The sequence below is a fragment of the Rhinopithecus bieti genome, unplaced genomic scaffold, assembly GCF_001698545.2.
Source record: "Rhinopithecus bieti isolate Rb0 unplaced genomic scaffold, ASM169854v2 scaffold_14455, whole genome shotgun sequence".
In the NCBI taxonomy this organism is placed as follows: Eukaryota; Metazoa; Chordata; class Mammalia; order Primates; family Cercopithecidae; genus Rhinopithecus; species Rhinopithecus bieti.
Genome location: NW_016807905.1, coordinates 163,908 through 182,589, shown reverse-complemented (window position 1 = coordinate 182,589; position 18,682 = coordinate 163,908). Strand labels below are relative to the sequence as shown.

The 18,682-nt window shown below is 55.6% G+C and overlaps 1 protein-coding gene and 1 long non-coding RNA gene across 8 annotated transcripts in view; one reads left to right on the top strand and one right to left on the bottom strand.

Annotated features, from left to right (window-relative positions):
- Nucleotides 1-16,488, top strand: part of NOL4L (nucleolar protein 4 like) — a 98,745-nt gene extending 82,257 nt beyond the window's left edge. For all 6 annotated transcript variants that reach the window (XM_017884112.1, XM_017884111.1, XM_017884115.1 and 3 more), the window contains 6 exons: nt 3,617-3,894; nt 5,837-6,022; nt 6,104-6,295; nt 6,593-6,715; nt 7,176-7,377; nt 11,769-16,488. In XM_017884112.1, coding sequence (XP_017739601.1) covers nt 3,617-3,894; nt 5,837-6,022; nt 6,104-6,295; nt 6,593-6,715; nt 7,176-7,377; nt 11,769-11,986 — 1,199 coding nt within the window. In that variant the 3' untranslated portion in view covers nt 11,987-16,488. The remainder of the gene's footprint in view (nt 1-3,616; nt 3,895-5,836; nt 6,023-6,103; nt 6,296-6,592; nt 6,716-7,175; nt 7,378-11,768) is intronic.
- On the bottom strand, nt 6,175-11,755 carry LOC108536998 (uncharacterized). 2 transcript variants are annotated; one of them, XR_001887685.1, is made up of 3 exons: nt 9,204-11,755; nt 7,900-8,045; nt 6,175-6,261 (listed from the first exon to the last, which is right to left on the bottom strand). It is a non-coding gene; the product is annotated as an uncharacterized LOC108536998 (long non-coding RNA). The 2 variants fall into 2 exon arrangements; XR_001887684.1 differs by lacking the exon at nt 6,175-6,261 and adding an exon at nt 6,749-6,812.
- Nucleotides 16,489-18,682: the final 2,194 nt, after the last annotated feature.

Sequence of the window (18,682 nt, the reverse complement as noted above, 5' to 3'; positions counted from 1 at the left end):
AAAAAAAAAAAAAAAAAAAACTTTAAAAATTAGCCAAGGCCAGGCGTGGTGGCTCACACCTGTAATCCCAGCACTTTGGGAGGCCAAGGCAGGCAGACTGCCTGAGGTCAGGAGTTTGAGACCAGCCAGGCCAACATAGTGAAACCCTGTCTCTACCAAAAGTAGCTGAGCATGTGGCTGGTGCCTATAATCCCAGCAATTTGGGAGGCTGAGGCAGGTGAATCGCTTGAACCTGGGAGATGAAGGTTGCAGTGAGCCAAGATCGCCCCATTATACTCTAGCCTGGGCAACAAGAACGAAACTCCGTCTCAAAAAAAAGAAAGAGGCCGGGCGCGGTGGCTCAAGCCTGTAATCCCAGCACTTTGGGAGGCCGAGACGGGCGGATCACGAGGTCAGGAGATCGAGACCATCCTGGCTAACACGGTGAAACCCCGTCTCTACTAAAAAATACAAAAAACTAGCCGGGCGACGTGGCGGCGCCTGTAGTCCCAGCTACCCAGGAGGCTGAGACAGGAGAATGGCGTGAACCCGGGAGGCGGAGCTTGCAGTGAGCTGAGATCCGGCCATAGCACTCCAGCCTGGGTGACAGAGCGAGACTCCGTCTCAAAAAAAAAAAAAAAAAAAAGAAAGAAAAGAAAAATTAGCCAAGCATCGAAGCATCGTGGTGTGCACTGGTGGGGAGATCGCTTCAGCCCAGGAGGCAGCAGTTGCAGTGAGCCCTAATGGCACCGCTGCACTTTAGCCTGGGCAACAGAGCAAGACCCTAAAAAAGAAAATAAGCCATGTAAATCAGTCGCCAGTATTTTAAAATCAGTTTACATAATGGTGCAGATTTCCAGTTTCTTCTAACAGCTTGGAACACGTGGCCATACGAGGTCCTAGCATCTGGTGCCTTACGGGTCTTACCCGCCCAACCACTTCCCTGGCCAGACTGGGGTGGCGTCTAAGTACAGTTAGGGGAGGTTCTGCTCTACGCATGTCGATCCCCAGCCAGGCAGCCGGGGCCACAGCCCTGAGGCAAAGGTCTTGGTAGCTGGAGAGTCTGGGCCCCCGTGTCAGGCATCTGACCTGGTGGAGGCTCCAGGAGCACCCTGAGCAGCGTGTGAGTCTCAGGAGCTCACACCCGGGGAGGGCAAGTCCATCTTCTCGGGAAAACCTGATTGGGAGGTGGGTGATGGGATGATGGGATGTCACCTCTAGCCCCGTGCAGGGTGTGGCACTACAGCCAGCCTTGGGCCTGGTGCCTGTGATGAATGCAGTGACCACTGGCTTGCTGTGTGCCAGGCACGATGCCCACTGAGGAGCAGCCCCTCCTTCCAGAGGAGGGATCTAAGGCCCTCCAAGGTCAAGCAAGTGGTGTGTGAGGGTGGTGTTGGTATGTGAAGTCACACCTACAAGGTGGGTGAAGGATGGGCCCCCACAGCTCATGGGAACGGGGGTAACCAGCCAGTATGGGTGTCATCCCTGTCCCCCATGGAGGCTCCTGGACCTCAGGTGCAGGGGCTTCTCCGGTGACAGGGTCTGTCCTGGTGGGGCAGATGGCCCTCATGATGACCCTGGGCCAGGTGAAGGAAGCACGAGGATCCCTGGCAGGGCTGGACAGCAAGCTGGGGTTGGAGGCGTGACTGCCTCCTTCCTAGGGACAGTGGAGAAAAGTGCCAGCCTGAGGTGGCAGCGTGGAACCAGACCTTGAAGGCTGACTGCCATCTGCTCAGCTGGAGGTATCATGGCAGGCAGATTGTAGAGCCCCAGCACAGCATAGTGAGGCTGGGCTGGGGGACTGCAGAGGTCACAGGACTGAGAGTGCCAGTGGCCATGGGTCGGACTTTTATTCAGCTGTAGGAAAGCATGGGACAGGGGAGTGAGGATTAGGCCTGGCTCTCACAGGCGGGATGTGGGTGGCCTGGGCGCTGGAGAGCAGCCAGCAGGGGCTGCATGGGGAGCTGGTCTGGTTCCCGGGTGGAGGACAGTGGGCACCCCCATTTTCACAATTCACCTTCCCTGTTACCCACAAGGCTCAGTAAGGCACATCTGTCCCCGCAGGAGGTCTGGCACCTTGGTTGCAGTCATTACTTTGTTTCCAGGCCAGCATTCAGTAGGTGCTCAGTAAAGATGCTGGGGAATGTGTTCACTCCAGACTGGGCGCGAGTAGTCTGTGGGGTCCTGGGGACTGCCAGCGCGGGCCGGGACTCCGAGGATGCAGCCAGTGAGGGGCAGCTATGGGCGGGCTTTGAGCAGAGCCCGGAGCTGCCCTGCGGGAGGATGGAGGGAGTGGTGGAGCTAGGCTGCCCGGAGGAGGACAAGACGCCTGGCCCAGGGGACCTGCGGCAGCCGAGGGGGAGGGGTGCACTGTGCCGCCTTGGTCTCCCATCCCCCTCTGCCCGGCCCGGCTGCTTGATGGGCAGCCTGGACCCGCCCCTGGGCAGCCGGGAAGCCAGCAATTGGTTGGAGCGCTAGAGCCGCTCGGTCGCCATGGGGACGCTCTGGAGGCGCGCGTGCCCAGTGCCCTGCACCGGGGACTAAATCTTCATAATCTGCCGGCTGGGAGGGTGGGGGTGGGGTCCAGCGTGACCCTGGCCTGGGGGAAGGGGTGGCAGGGTTCGCTGTGACCACCCCTCCCCCATCCACGCTGGGTGCAGGTGCGGAGCCGCCAGGGTCACCCGTGCGTCCCTGGGACCCTCGCTGGTGCTCACCTGACAGTGACCCCGGGAGTTTCCGTGCAGCTTCAGCCTCTGCCGTCTCAGCTGAGCAAGCAGGAGGCCGGGGCTGGAGCTGGGGCTGGGTGGGCAGAGAGGCCTGGAATGTATCTGGAACTGTCTGGTCTCCCGGTTAGTTTCCTCCCCGGCGCCCGCAGGCTGGCGGTGCCGCACTCTTCGCGGCAGGGGGCGCCCTCGCAGTGCTTTGCCGAGGCTGCCCACCCTGAGACGCCGGGCAGGCCCACTCGGGAGACGCGTGCAGATCCCAGACCCTGCAGCCCCGGCTTGGCATGTCCCAGGCCACGGGGCCGGCACGGAGCACGGATCCGGGGGCCACCGTGCCTGTGCCTTGGCTGCCAAGGCTGAGCTGGGCTTGCTTGCAGGAAGGAGTGGATGGCTGGAGGTCACAACAGAGCCATCCTTCCTGCCTTGGGCAGAGGAAGGAGACATTTGAGGGCCCACTGTGGGTAGGGGCTCTGAGAGCTCGAAGCTGCAAGGCAGTGCCGGGCAGCAGGAGCAGGGTGGGTGGGAGGTGTGGTCCTGGGAGCTGGGGAGAAGGGAGAGCCTGGCCGGGCTTTGAGGGCTTCCAGGCCACTCACTCCTAAACCCCTGGAGCTGGGCCTCCTTAAGTCTGGACATAACGCTTGCAAGTTTGGGGTGCAGGAAGACCCTCCATGCCCTGCACAGCCCTGCCTGGCCACTCCCCTCCTGATGGCCCCTCTGTTCTGGCAGAGGGGACCCTGTGGCTGCATCAGCTAAGGCTGTGGGCTGGGGCAAGTTGCCCCTGAGGTGGGTGGGGTAGCAGCACTCATCCCCACCCAGGGATTCTCATGAGGAAGACACAGGGTGGGATACTCCGAGGTGGCTGCAGTGGCCACAGTGTGTGGGATGGGGCCTCACACCCAGGCCTCTCATTCCAGATGACTCCTCCTCTGAGAGTGGCAGCGGCAATGGCTCCTCCACCCTGAACCCTTCCACGTCGAGCAGCACGCAGGGCGACCCTGCCTTCCCCGAGATGAATGGCAACGGTGCCGTGGCCCCCATGGACTTCACCACGGCCGCTGAGGATCAGCCCATCAACCTGTGTGACAAGCTCCCGCCAGCCACGGCACTTGGCACACCCTCCTACCCCTCCGATGGCTGTGGTGCCGACGGGCTGCGAAGCCGAGTCAAATACGGGGTGAAGACCACCCCTGAGGTGTGTGGGGCTGGGGACTCAGTCTGTTTCTTTCTGTAGAGGGCTGTCGTGAGGCGAGAATGAAATTGTATACACCCAGAACTTAGCTGGAGCCAGCCCATGTGTGTGACACCAAGCCAGGGTGATGGCTGTGGCTGGTATGCCATCAGGTTCCTGGTGAAGCTGTGGGATGGGAGATGGCTTGGAGTGTGCCCTCAAGCCAGGCCCCCTTCTCCAAGTCTGGTTCCCCATCTGTGAAGTGGAGCTGATGGTCCCTGCCTTGGTAGAGATGGTAGATGGATATGCATCCCCACGACCTGACCCCTCCCCCAGAACAGCATCTGCTGTGGATAACAGCAAGTGGCCACTTTCGGCACAGCCAGGTACGAGGCCTCCCACTGCCTGGTTTCTCTGCGTGCCTGTCCCCATTTTATAGGTGGTGCAAAAAAAGGGCAAGGGCCCAGGCACGTGGGCAGTGGAACTCCTCCTTTGACCAGGCTGATGGAGGGTGGGCACAGCAGATACCCCTACCAGTGGGCATCCCCCCTGCTTCCTGGGGCCTCCCTCACACTTCCACAAGCTGCCTCCGAGCGGCTACTAAGGTTTCCTGCAGTAGTGCTTCTCCAACCTGGGCCTGGGGGCCAGAGGCGCCTTCCTAGAGCCTGCACCTCTGGACAGACTCTTCTCCCTCCCTGGCATCCTGCCCCTATCCAAGTCTGTATGTGGACGAAGTGACAGGCACCAGGCCAGTGACCCTAGGGGACTGACCCCTGTGGGCCTAGTCCCAGGGAGAGAGGCCTGGCAGGGGCCGTGCTGTGGGACCAGGTGCCAGGCAGTACACTTCTTCCTGGATTTGCTCCTCAGTGAGTGCTGTTCCCCTCCGGGCTGTGCCATGGCCATGCTGCCACATCACAAGGTCTGACCATGCAGCCACCCGTTCCTTGAGCCTACCTTACCTGCTAGATGCCAGCCTCCTTGAGGGCAGGGACAGTGTCCCCAGGCTACTGCCAGTCAGGATCTGAATGAGTAGTTGGGACACATCGAAGGCACAAACTTTCCAAAAGGCAACAGTGGTCCTCAGCCATCCCAGAGCAGTGCCCCGAGGCAGGGGCAGGAGACAGGTGGTGTGGGAGCTGAGCCATGAAGGATGAGAAGAGGGAGGAAGCACGGAGGAAAAGAGGAAGTTGCCTCTAAGGAGAGATGGGCAAGGGGGCTTGTCCAGGGAGGAACTCGTGATGGGAGCAGAGGGCTGGAGCCCTTCTCTGCTGGAGGACAGGAGACTGCTGGTGGAAGCTGGATCTGGTTCCCTTTCCCTTTCTACCCACATATTCTCAAGGGGCCACTGTGTTGTCCTGGTGGGGGTGCAGACAGGAGAAGGCCAGGCCAGGAGCTGCGGGAACACATCCTGCTTAATGGACCTGTCGCCTTGGCTGGCCACCTCGCCCAGCCCATCTGTTCCTCCTCCTGACAGACAGCATGCTCGCTGCTTTGGTGACAGCTCGGTTGTCAGCTTGGGGTTGTAGCCCCTTGGGATCAGGGAGGAAAACCCTGAAGCCAAAACATATCTTGGCACAAGAGGAGGCTGGCGGGTGGTGGGAGTCCTTTCCGTGTCTGCCTTTCCCCTGTACATGTGGCAGGTCCTGGTGTGGACCTCTGCTGAGGAAACAGGTGACACCCTCCTAAGTGCTTGGCACCCCCAGGAGCCAGGTCTCTGCATACACTGTTGCAGTCGGTCCTCCCTGCCGCAGCCCAGGGAGGGAGGAGGTGGTAGCATTGCTGTCCCCATTGCACAGATGAAGAGAGCAGAAGAGAGGAGTGACTTGCTCAGGGCCTCGCAGCTATGGCTCTTGTGGCAGCAGGGCGTGCGTGCCACCCTGGTTCCCAAGCTCACCACCTGTAGGAGACCCAGCAAGGGCATGAGCAGCTGCTTGGCCCAACCCTCTGCCTCTTGCCCTCTTTTTAGTCCCCCCCCTACAGCTCTGGGAGCTACGATTCCATTAAGACTGAGGTCAGCGGCTGCCCTGAGGACCTGACAGTGGGCCGGGCCCCGACGGCAGATGACGACGATGATGACCATGATGACCATGAGGACAATGACAAGATGAACGACTCTGAAGGCATGGACCCTGAGCGTCTTAAGGCCTTCAATGTGAGCACTGGCCGGAAACAGGTGGGATGGGGATGGGAGCAATGCCAAGGTCGGCCCTTCCCATGGCCCGTGTCTCTGCAGATGTTTGTGCGTCTCTTTGTGGACGAGAACCTGGACCGCATGGTGCCCATCTCCAAGCAGCCCAAGGAGAAGATCCAGGCCATCATCGAGTCCTGCAGCCGGCAGTTCCCCGAGTTCCAGGAGCGGGCCCGCAAGCGCATCCGCACGTACCTCAAGTCCTGCCGGCGCATGAAGAAGAACGGCATGGAGATGGTGAGTCCCTCCTCCCTGGCCCACACTTCCCCTCGGCGCCACCACGGACCTCCTGCCACACTCCCAGGATGCCCGGGCCCCTTCACCCAGGGTCTTCCCAGGAGCCCTGGAAGCAAGTACCATAATCCCTGGTTTGCAAATGAGGGAACTAAGGCCCAGAAAGGTCATATAGCTCCGTAGACTGAGGCGCTGGAGCCCAAACCCCACGCTGTGCCACCCACCCCTGGGGCAGGGTCTCTGCACAAGCCCAGGGCCCCCACGAGCCCCATGCTAGCTCCATCCCCGTTCTGCCTGCAGACCAGACCCACGCCACCCCACCTGACCTCGGCCATGGCAGAAAACATCCTGGCAGCTGCCTGTGAGAGCGAGACGAGAAAGGCAGCCAAGCGGATGCGTCTGGAGATCTACCAGTCCTCACAGGTACCTGCCACAGCAGCCACTACAGGGGCCGCTCCCGGGCAGCCAGGGAGAGCAGGTGCAGGGAGGGCAGGCCTCAGACGGCTGTGGACTGAGGGAGCTGTGATGGGTGCAGTCGGGGAGGGGCAGAGGGGGAACAGGAGGGCAAAGACAAGGAGAGGAGGGGGGTGGAGGTCAGGCGTGTTGTTCTCAGAGGTCTTCAGACCTCATACGGAAGCCTGGACTTCATACCGAGACCAGAGGGCCCAGATCAAATATGCTGACAGGGAGATGAGCAGAGTCGGGAAAAGCCCCCAGCGGGGAAGGTGGCCGGGGGAGGGACAGACAGAATCCCACAGGTCAAACCACAGCATTGGGTCCCAGGAGTCCTGGGGCCGCAGCATTTATCTACCTTGTGTCCAGGGATGGTAGTTGGGGCCAGCTGCCCCTTGGTTTCCCCAGCGACCCCCTCTCCCCTCTGCAGGATGAGCCCATAGCCCTGGACAAGCAGCACTCGCGGGACTCCACAGCCATCACCCACTCCACCTACTCACTGCCAGCCTCCTCCTACTCCCAGGACCCTGTGTACGCCAATGGCGGCCTCAACTACAGTTACCGCGGGTACGGGGCCTTGAGCAGCAACCTGCAGCCCCCTGCCTCCCTCCAAACAGGAAACCACAGTAATGGTGAGTCGGGGGAGGCCTGGACTCTGGCTCCCTGACCAGCAAGCACCCAGTTGGGTCTGCAGAGCAGCCCCCGGCAGGGTAAGGGGTAGGGGGAAGCAGAGGCCTGTGATGGAAAGGGACTGCCTCACAGCACAGGGAGCAGGAGGGGCGGTTCTGGCACCCTCCCACTTCATCGTCTCAGCTGGTCCTTAGATCGGAAGGTGAAGGAGACTTAGCTGGTTAAAGCAAAAACCTACCGCCCCCTTCTCACCGCCAGTGATGCTTGCTCCACCGCTTCCCACCTTCACTCCCGGCGCCTCTCACTGATTCCGCTCCCCTAGGGACCCTGTGGGTGCCGAGTCCCAGCCAAGGGCCTGTTCTTGGTCTGAGTTGAATCTCCACAGCCCCATCTCACCCATAGTGACTAAGGCTCAGTGAGACGGCTGCTGGCCCGGCCCAGCTGTGGCCCCGCTGGCCTGCAGGGCGGCTCCCTCCCCAGGCCTCAGCTCAGGGCCTGCCTTTCTAGGTGAAAGCTTTTCTCACCGGGGTGCTGGGCCTCAGTTCTTGCTCCTGCACTCATGGAGCCTACATCTGAGACACCCGGGGTGATGGCGCACACCTGCTCCCTTGCTCCGCTGCTGTAGCTGGGTGATTCAGTAGGTGCTTTTCCGGTAACTTCCCAGGCTACTCTGCGCAGATGGGGCACAGACCATTAGAGGAGACAGCCCCCGAAGAGACAGAGGCTTCCTCATGGAGTCAGGTGCTGCAGTGAGCACGAACTGGAGTGGGGAGCCTCAGACCTCTTTACTGTGAGGCCAAGGGAAGCAGGGGAGGAGTGGGGTCAGCCTGGTGGGTCACAGGACCTCTTGGGCCAGGCACTCGGGTTGTGTTCTGTGTGCAGGAGGAGCCCCTGCTAGGTTTTAAGCACAGAAAGGCCTTGAATTGTGTGGTCTGTCATTCTGTCTGCCCTTGTAAGAAGGTTTGAATGGGGAGAACAGGAGGCAGAAGCCGTGTGCTCTGGGGGTCGTTCAGAAGCCAGGGAATGAAGGGAAGAATTGAGGAACGTGAGTAGGTTGGAGAAAGGTGCCACCTGTAAGCTGGGGAACACTGGTGCGAGGTCTTGGCTAAACGTGCTTGAGGATTCCCTAAGCCCCTGTCCTTGGCTGCAGGAGACCCCTCACTATTCCTGGGCAGCAAGGGAGGGAGCTAGTCCCCACCCATGGCAGGAAACCCAGGCCGCCTCCACTCGCCTTGACCCTCCACCCCCCAGAACCAGGAAGTGTATGCAGGTCCCTGGAAGATTCCTGCCTGGGCTTAACTCCTCATCCCTTCCTAATGCCTCTTAACCTAAAATAAGAGGCCGCCTGGCCCTAATCCCTGAAGCTAAGGCCAGAGTGGCCAGCACAGTGAGAGGTGGAGTGGCTGTCCTAGGTGGGCTCCTTTCATTCTGGAAAGAAAAGCCATCCCATAGCCCTGCCCTCCCTATATATAGGAGTCTGCGGCCCAGCAGATGAGGTGAGGGTGGCCTGGGGCCTGCTCCCTCCTAGCAGCAAGCGATGGTGACAAGCCTCTATCTGGTGTCCACCCAGCATGACCTATCTCAGGGGTGTTGCTGCCAGGTTCCCCTGACTCTCCTAAGGGCCTCTCATGGTGGGGCTGGGCCTGTTTCAGGCCTGCCCCGTTCACACCTGCCCAAGAGGCACAAACAGCAGCCAGAGAATGGTTCTTCCAGGGAGGCAGCTGGCTCTGCCCTTGTGCATCCTGGGGCCTCAGTCTCCCATCTGTGAATACCCTGGTTCCTTCATGGTGGGTGGAGAGGCCACTGAGGCAGAAATCTGGTCATTTACCTCCTCGCCTGGGACAGCCCCTGTCCGTGAGCACTGGTACCTCATCTGAAGAACATTGTTTAGATCCTCCAGCAGTTGAAGGAAGATGACAGGCAGCCACGTGATTGCAGGGCCACCCAGCTCCACTGGCCTCCCCAGCCTCAGACTTTCAAGTGATTGTTCAATCAGTTTGGTACCTCGGCTGGGCAGCCGTATTAATGGCTCAGAGCTCCTCGCTTTGTTCATTATGTTGTCATCTGGAGATGCAAATCAGCTTAGATAGAATCAGGCTCGGCCTGTCTTGCCTGGGGTGCTGGGTAACTCATGCTCGCTCCTATGCCTCTACCCACCATACGGTAGTCACTCGGCAACCTGAGCATCTGGCTGCAACCAGAGTCTGCATGGGATGTCTCCAGATCAGATCGGCCACAGGAAACAGGGATCTTCTCCTTTCCAAGCCTCAGCTACAGCCCAGGAGAGAAGGGAGGAAGCTCTGAGCACAGGCATGAACAGGATAGCACTTGGGGAGAGGAGGAGAAAAGGACCTGGGGCCACTGCTCATGTTGACTATGCCAGGAGGCTCTGACCACTCCCAAGCATGATGCAGAGGGGACAGAGCCACCCTAGAGGGAACCAGACCCTCTCCTCCCCATCCCTCTGGGTCCAGCCCCTGCAATATCCAGAAACCAGCAGAGGTACTCCTGTTCCCAGCTTCTCAGTCCCCCATTGTGACACCACCTTGGGAGTCAGTGACCTGCTTGGCTGCTGTTTCCAGACACGGCCCCAACCCTTTCCCCCTGTGTTTGACTTTAACAGACTTAACTATTTCCTTAACTCTCAATTCCAAGGACGCTGTTTAGAAAATAGTTCCTAGGACTTCCTCCTTGGTGTCCACGTTCTCTGGCCAGAGAGGAAATATAACCCATGTGACAAACTGTCCCATCTTAGGCTCCAGCTTCCTTCCCCATTCGGGGGCTGCAGCAGCTTCCTTTTAGCTGTAGTCAGGTTCTATAGTTTATCCCAAGATGTCACTTCCAGTCTGGATGCCTCCAGGGACAAGAGCTTGTCCCTCTCTCTTCATAGCAGCATAAAAACTGCCATGGAGATGCAATCATGAGTGAATGTGGCCACCAGAACCTTCAGGGTAGTTGGGGGAGCCTCACACCCCGTGGAAGAGAAAGCTGTGGGGAAGGGACTCCAGGGGGAGGACAGAGAACAGAGAAGCTGACCTGGCTGCATCAGAGAAGGCTTCCCAGGGAAGCGGCAGCGCTGCCTGCACCTGCCCAGATTCTCTCTTCTTTGGCTGTTTCTTGCTGTGAACACCTTGCAGGATGCTTTTCAAATTCCAGGAGCTTCCAGGTCTCCTGGGAGCCCACTCAGAAAGCCCTGAAACCTGTTTGGAAGCCCTTCCCTACTGTGCCAGTCTAGGCAGGCAGGCCTCCTGCGGGCTGAGAAGGAGCCCGAGCCTGGGCTGAGTTTCACACGCGGTGTCTCAGCTTCTGCTCACAGGAGCCGCTTAGTTTTGGCAGACGAGGGCTCTGAGGCCCAGAGAAATTAAAGAATTTGCCAGTGAAGTAGCAGAGCAGGACTTGAATCTACACTTGCCCGACTCCAAAGCCAGTAGCTTCTTGGGAAAGGCCAAGAGAGGACAGGGCCTGGCGGTCCCCTCCCCAATATGCACACCCCTCGTGTGTTTTAGAAGATGGCAGGCTCCCTCTTTGCCATCATCATCTGAAGACAAAGGGCAGGCAGTGTCTCCAGAAACCAGTCCGGGTCTTGTCCTGATCGTTCGGCCCACACTCCCTCGTATCCCAGCAGCATGAACCCTCCACCTCACTCAGGCACAGGACTCCTCCCAGGAGGGGGGATTCGAGGTGCTGAGTGAGGCCTAGCAGAAAGAGGCTTCACACACCCAGCCCCTTCCTCCATCCACTGGCTGCCATGGTCCCTCCTGGGGGTGCAGTTATGGCCTGGCCAGTCTGGCCTGGACCTCTTCGCCCAGCCAGGGCAGCTGGCCTCTCTCCAGCTGGACAGAAGCACACACAGATGTTTCTTCTCCTGGCCTTTTGTGGCTCCACTCTGAACTCCTCCTGGGCTTTCCCCACACATACCTCTCAGGTGTGTTAGGCCCCTGCTTACCTGCAGAGTTTCCTGCACACCATCTCCCCTTCCAGCCTCGATGTCTGGAGTGGGGGAAGAGCACACGGATGGGCGCTGCTCCTTTAGGCATGCTGGAAGAGGCTTTAGCACTTGGCCCACAGCTCCTCAGTGGTGGGAGTATTTCCCATTTCTAAGCTCTGCTCACCACACTGAGAGGCCAATCTTAGGAGTTCCTTTGCCCCAAGTCTTCCTCTTCCTCACCTAAAACCAGATCTTTGCAAGATCACCCTGAGAACCCTGTCGCCCGCAGGCCCGTTCTAAGCACTAGGGATAGAGCCATCAGGGAGATGGACCAGAGCCACAGACTCCAGTGTTCAACTCACAGTGGGCACTAGGCCATACGTTATGACAGCGCCAAGGAAGACACACCTCCCAGATGCCAGGCAGGGTGGCTGCTCCCTCCTCACCCTATTTCCCTCTTCACAGGGCCCACGGACCTCAGCATGAAAGGCGGGGCCTCCACCACCTCCACCACCCCACCCCACCCCTCCAGCACCAGCACCAGCAGGCCCGTGCCCACCGCTCAGCTCAGTCCCACGGAGATCAGCGCCGTGCGGCAGCTCATCGCGGGCTACCGGGAGTCTGCTGCCTTCCTGCTGCGCTCTGCAGACGAACTGGAAAACCTCATCCTACAGCAGAACTGACCCCACCGGCACCTGGAGCACACTGCCCTAGGGAAAGAGGCTGTCCCAGCCTGGCCCCAGCTTCCTGCCTCACCAGTTGGTACATTTTGTTTCTGAAAGAGGTGGGATCCAAAAGAGCTGTTTCTAGCCACACTCCAAGCACCTGAGACTTTGGGCACAAGGACACTTTTTTTTTTTTTGGAATCTCACCACACGGGTGCTCTGACCTGCTTGGAAGAGGCCAACGGGGCAGCTCTGGAAGGGTTGGGGGCTCCCCTGACAAGGCGCTGGGGCTGCAGCTCTGTTTAGAATCACCTTCGTGGACCCTGATGTTAGAATCCCACCCCCAGATAATTACCTTTCAAGTCTTAGGTGAGCAGAATTGCATATTTATTGAGAAAAACAAAGTGGACCCTTTCTTCCTCTCCCCTTAGTAATTTATTTTTCTGAAAATGGATTCTTTTGTGTTTGTACAGATTGCTAGTCTGTGTCTGTCTGATCAGAAGGATGTATCCCCATACCTAACATTCCATATCACTACACTGATGTGGGCTGGGGCCAGGGGCAGGGTGGATGCCAGGCTGGCTGTTCCTCTGCATGCCTGGCGCACCCTGTGGCCGCTATCCCATGGCCAGGCCATCCTGTTCCAGATCCCAGTGCTGCCACAGGGACACCACCAGGCACCTCCCTAGGCACCGCCAAGCAGGAGGACCTCACCCACACCCATGGCAAAGCAAAACAAAAGAGGTACCCCCACCCCATTCTCCAGAAGCCCCAGTCCATGGTCACCTGTATTCTACCTCACACTCCAGCGTGGGCTTTTTCCAGGATGTGCCCTGAGCCTGTTCTGAACAGCTGTCACCCCAACTCCCCCACACGATGTGTCTGCCTGGGAGGTAAGTCCAGACTGGGTGTCCAGGAGCTGGAACCCAGAGAGCGTCCTGTCCCTAACCGGCCACTGCCGTCCTCTAGCTCTGGCCCTCTCGGCTACTTGACAGGACGGCCTGCTGGGAGATGGCAGCCGGTCGGCAGGGCCCTTGCCCTCACAGCCCGCGGCCCAGGAGCCAGGTCTGAACGTCTGTGCACAGCCCGGGCCCTAAGACTCCTGCCAAGAGGGGCCGCTGCTTCAGGGTGAGCCCCGGCTGTCAGGCAGCTGTGAGCTCCAGGGCGGACAGCAGCTCCCATCCCCTTGCACCATGTTTGGAGTAAAGGGATCAATGGAAGTGGAGGAGCCACTTGGGGTTCTCCTAAGACCAGCCCTTCTGGAGGGGCCAGTCCTGGAAGAAACCCATAATCCCTGGAGTGTGAAAAGGGCAAAAGAAAAGCTGGCCTGGTTTCCTTCCTCCCTGATAGGCACTTCCTCTTGCTCAGTGCAATACCTACCAGTGCTGCTAAACCAGGGATTCGCCCAGACCTCAGCAGGCCCCCAGGGCCTCTCCTTGCAACACTCCGTAGCCATGACAGCAGCTCTCTGCTGCCCGCCCCTGCCCAGAACTGGCAGAAGCCCTCTGTTGCCTTTCCTCCCTCAGAGCAGAGAGGCCCCAGGGGAGCCAGGGCCGAGTGGAACCTAGGATGGCCACAGAGAACCACTCGCTCCTAGAACAGGCACCCCTTCCCAAACCAGCTTTTCTGCGGCCAATTGCCTGTTGCAGCTGTGGCCACTGCCTCCCAGCACTGTGGCAGACTCCCCCCGAGGGACGGGGAGGGGGCACCAGTGAAGATGCCCCATCCTGCCTCAGGTCCAGAACTCTGAAAGGTAGGGTGCCCACCCCGTGCTTACTTCCAGCCCCTAGAGGTTGGGGGTGGTCGTCTCTCTCAAGTGGCCTCCAACAACCTACTCAGCCACACCACCTCTGCCTTCCATCTGACCAATCCCCAGGCCTCTGGTCAGGGCCAGGACACCTGAGACTCACCCTTAGCACAGCACAGCCTCCAGTGCCCAAGGCCTCTCCCGCACCCCAGCCATCCACACATCCAGCCCCACCTGCTCAGTACTACTCTCCTCAACATTTGAATTCGTGTAAATATTTATTTTTGTGTGTGAACAATACTACAAAGTAATCAGTGAGATCTTTTGCAAAATGTTACCCCAGGCAATTTGTGAGAATCTTAATGTTAAAACCTGGCAGAGACAATCGCCACCCTAGAATTCCTGGTATCAGTTACTTAACATGTCACTTCTCCTCCCAGAGGCAGTACCCAAGCTAGACGTGGAGCGTTTGCATTTCTTGGCAGACAGGAGAAAGACTGGGGAAGGGGTTCCCTCCCGCCACCCACACAAGGATTAGATCTAAAGATCAGCATAAGCTACAGTTTGAAGTCACGTTTTTCTGAGTTCAAGCTGTTGGAACTGACCACCCTCTAGCCTGCCTTAGTACTGCGGCAAAAGCATAGGTTCAATGTGTTTTCAAGAGAAAGGAAAGAATATGTCAGTGGTTAAAGTCCATTGGGCCTCCCAGGCCCCTCCAGGACAAGGAATTTCATCATGTTGACCCCACCTCTTGGGTGGGCTCCTCCTTTCCAGTGAAACTACACCTGAAGGCCTGGAGATGGCAGAATCAGGAGCAAGTTTCTGCTTGGAAACAGGATTCCATTTAGCTGGCTCAGTCAGGGAACTTGTTCTGTTTTGCTTTTGTTTTAAAAGATACAGCTTCAACCCCTTCCCCCTACTCCTGACTTGGAGGGCACGAAAGAGCTGGTTCTGATGAACCAGGCTCACTGCTGTCTCACCCTCACCAGAGGGACTGCCTTCTCCCAAAAGGAGCTCCCAAAGCCCTGTCCCACAGCCATTTAAAAATCTTCTGATGGGCCTCAGGGCACAAAGTAATCATTTGGGATCCTAAGTTAAAAAGGAAATGCAAGAGTAGGATACTCCAATTCCAGAGTCTTTGCAGGGGCTAATCCCACGAGAAGGGCAGCATCAGAGAAGTGGGCATTGGTCTTAGTGGTGGACCATCAGGTAGACAAGTGATAGTGTGTATAACCCATCTGAAACTCATTTTACCGTCGCCACTCTTACAGAGGACAGTTTATTCCCAAGGACAGTGCTGACAGGGAGGGGGGACAGGCAGGGAGTTAGGAGGGTTTTCGAGGATTTCAAACAGGTGGAACCCATCCATCCCTATTCCCAAGGGCCACTTACAACTCCAAGGGTGGTTATAGGATTAACTACCAGTTCATTTTCAAAATGCTGCTTTGAACTCAGAGGGTTGATACTTTTAATTTGTAATTTTTTGTAAAACTTTTTACAAAATAGTAAAGTATTTCACCAGAACACCAGTTGCGACCCGTCCATGCTCTGATTTTTATATAATTTAGTGGTGCTTTAGAAACTTTGTTTTGTTGTTTCTGAGCTAAACAGCTCAATCCTTTTCGCCTGTATCTACCTAAGACCAATGTGAACCTTTGTATTTTTGCTCCTAATTTTGGACTCAGTGAAAGTGTACTGTTTACATGTACAGATGCCCCCAGTCCCTGTGTGTTCTGCAAGACTTGCTCTTGAGGAGGAAGATGCACCTCACTAAGCTCATCTGCTTAGCAAAGCCACAAACAAAAACCTCTCACTTTTACCTACGTTTCCACCTAAAAATACAACAAAAAACCTACACCATATAGAACTCAGATTGGCTGAAAAACTTTCCACCTGGTAGATGGCCCATATGCCTCTATTATGTGGTCCATTTAGGAGCAGGAGTCAGAAGAGAGACCTCCTATTGGCTGCCGTTGGGTAACTGCATGGACAGAGGAAAAGGGAGGGCAGGACTTTGCTGCAGAGCTATGGGATGAATGTAGTTCTTCCCTGGGCAGCCTGGGAGTGGGAAGGTCAGAATGACTCACGTGGCCTTCAGGATCAAGCCAAACAGGATTTAGAGACAACCCAAGAGGTCTTTAGTCCTCTGGCGTAATTTAGACATGTTTTGGAAGAGCACGAGTTCCGTATCTGAGATGAGATGTTAAGACTTTCAGTGCAGACAGTACAAGCCATTTCTTCAGGGTTCCTCTGGGGGCCGCTCCTTCATGAGGTCCCACCTCCCGGGAGGGGCACAGGACTCCAGATACTAAGCACTTAAGGCAAACAGTGGATGGCACCAACTTTTAAAGGTGACTCTTTGTTAATCAATGGCTTCACCTCTAAATTATATTTTTACAGATAATGCACCTATGCAACTTAACGTGGCTCTTCTAAGCAGGTGAGGACTTCCTCCTCAATGCTCTCTATAAAAATCATTTGTGTTCTATATAGTGAGTTTTACCAGTAAATGTGGCTTAATATTTTAATTCTTAGAATGTGTCTTCTGTACGTGATGCGACTAAATTCTGTTTTGTTTGTGGAATGACTAGCACAGGCCGACTCCCTCTCTCCCTCACTTAACAAAAGACCAATGAGCTGTTAATCGAGCTGTTATCTCCATGGTATTACTTGCTAAATGCACTGATTTCATAAGTATGTGGAATCCTTTTCCTTTTGAATCTGTATATCATATATAAGACTGAATCTACTTAATAAACACTGAACAACAAACTGAATGCTCTGCTTCCACTGTGTCCTATCAACAGCAGCACCACCTGCCACTTCTCACCCTTCCTCATCTAGTCTGGCACTGAAACATCTTTCTACTAGTGGCATCTACTAGCCAACAGTATGGCACACAGAAGGTCCTCAGTACATCTTCTAGCACAAATAAACCTGTAATTCCAGCACCTCATCTGTTAGGGAAGGAAATGAACCTTTCCCAGGTGCCCTTCAGTTGCTGAGCACAGGCAGAGCTCTCATGCACCGTTTTAAATCTCAGTTCCCTTACCCGCCACACGCAGACACACAGGCACACAGAGTACACGGCCCTGCTGAAATTCAGTGACCAGCAAAAAACTTGCTTTTCCACAAGCTCTCACCCTAGCAAGTGGGCAATTGACCGAAACCAAATTCCCATCATAATCCCTAAGTGCTAATTTGGAAAACTGAGCAAACATGATCCCTGGTTCTGAACCTTCGGTGCTTAACATTCCATTCTATGCAAAACCCTGGATCCCACCTTGAAGGAAGCTAAAGGGCCACTTTTCCCGAGGATACTTACTTGTGCTGATTTTTTCATCCTGTATGTGTGGTTTAGGTTAAGCTTTAAGGAAAAATTGTAGGAATATGGCTGCGAACAAACGTGATCATGGATTTAAAAACTTTAGGCATGTTAAAAGCATACATTTTACTCCTAAAATTCAGTGTGTGTGTATATATATGTGTGTATACATTTATGGGAGTTCTTATTAAAACCTTGATTTTTATTTATTTATTTTTTTAGACAGAGTATCACTCTGTTGCCCAGGCTGGAGTGCAGTGGTGTGATCTCAGCTCGCCGCCTCCAACCCTCCAGGTTTAAGGAATTCTCTGCCTCAGCCTCCGGAGTAGCTGGGATTACAGGTGCAGGCCACTACGCCCAGCTAATTTTTTGTATTTTTAGTAGAGACGGGGTTTCACCATCTTGGCCAGGCTGGTCTTGAATTCCTGACCTCGTGATCCACCTGCCTTGGCCTCCCAAAGTGCTGGGATTACAGGCGTGAGCCACCACGTCCGGCCAACCTTGATTTTTAAATAATGACATAATCCTTTTTCTCACAGAAATTCCATACAGTAGCCAAATATAAAAAATGGAAAAGGGCATGACCTTGGGGCTGAGACTCACTGCAAGACAGGAGGAGGTCCGGGCACAGAAGAAGATGGCCCTTTATACCTCCCTTTTCCCATGGATGTGGGGAATCAAGGGGCAGCAAATCCTCAGTCAATACCACGGAAATTCCTTGTCCTGCCTAAAATGATCACCACTGAGAATGCTCAAACTATTAAGACTATTAGAAACCCACAACCTGGGACAACAGCTCCAGAACACAGACCCCACTGGCCTGCTGGCCAGCCCCGCAAACACTTACCTCCTTCCACAGGAAATGCTGCTGTTCCACCGGAGCACTGGGATTCCCGCTCGCTTATTCCAGTCTGGCTTCTTTAAACAGGGCTCCACACCACTGTTGTTAACAGTGGATAAAAGACTTCATCAAATGGGAATGTCCCCTCAGAAGAGTGAACTAAAACGTACTCAACGACAAAACAGGCAAATCTCCCTTTATGAAAAACAACTTAAAATGCACTAGGGAAGCTTAGTAGTTACATTTCTTTGCAAGAAGAATCCTTGCAAAATCCTATCTTCCCTTAATTGATCTTTTGTATAAACACAGATTTTATTAGGTTTATTCTCAGCCGGTAGTTTTTAAACACAGGGCCCCAGCTGCCTAAGGAGCTGGTAAATCCTGACCCAGTACGCAAAACTTTGTGAGGCCAAGTGTGCTGGCAGCAAGATCGCCTGAGGCCAAGAGTTCAAGACTAGTCTGGGCAACAGTCTCTACAAAAAATTTTAATATTAGCTGGGCATGGTGGCATGTGCCTGTAGTCTGAGCTACTTGGGAGGATGAGGTGGAAGGATCACTTGAGCTCAGGAGTTTGAGGCTACAGTGAGCTATGATCATGCCACTGCACTCCAGCCTAAAGAGAGTGAGAGTCAGCAAAAAAACCCAAAAAGCTTTGTATGTGCATTCCATGGGGGGAGAGTTCCCAAAAAAAAAAAGATTAAGACCCACCCATATCAGGTAACACAGCACTGACAACTGTTGTTCTTATAAGGCGTTCATCTACGGCTTGTGGTAGAGATGTTCATTCTAGGCTTTCAAATT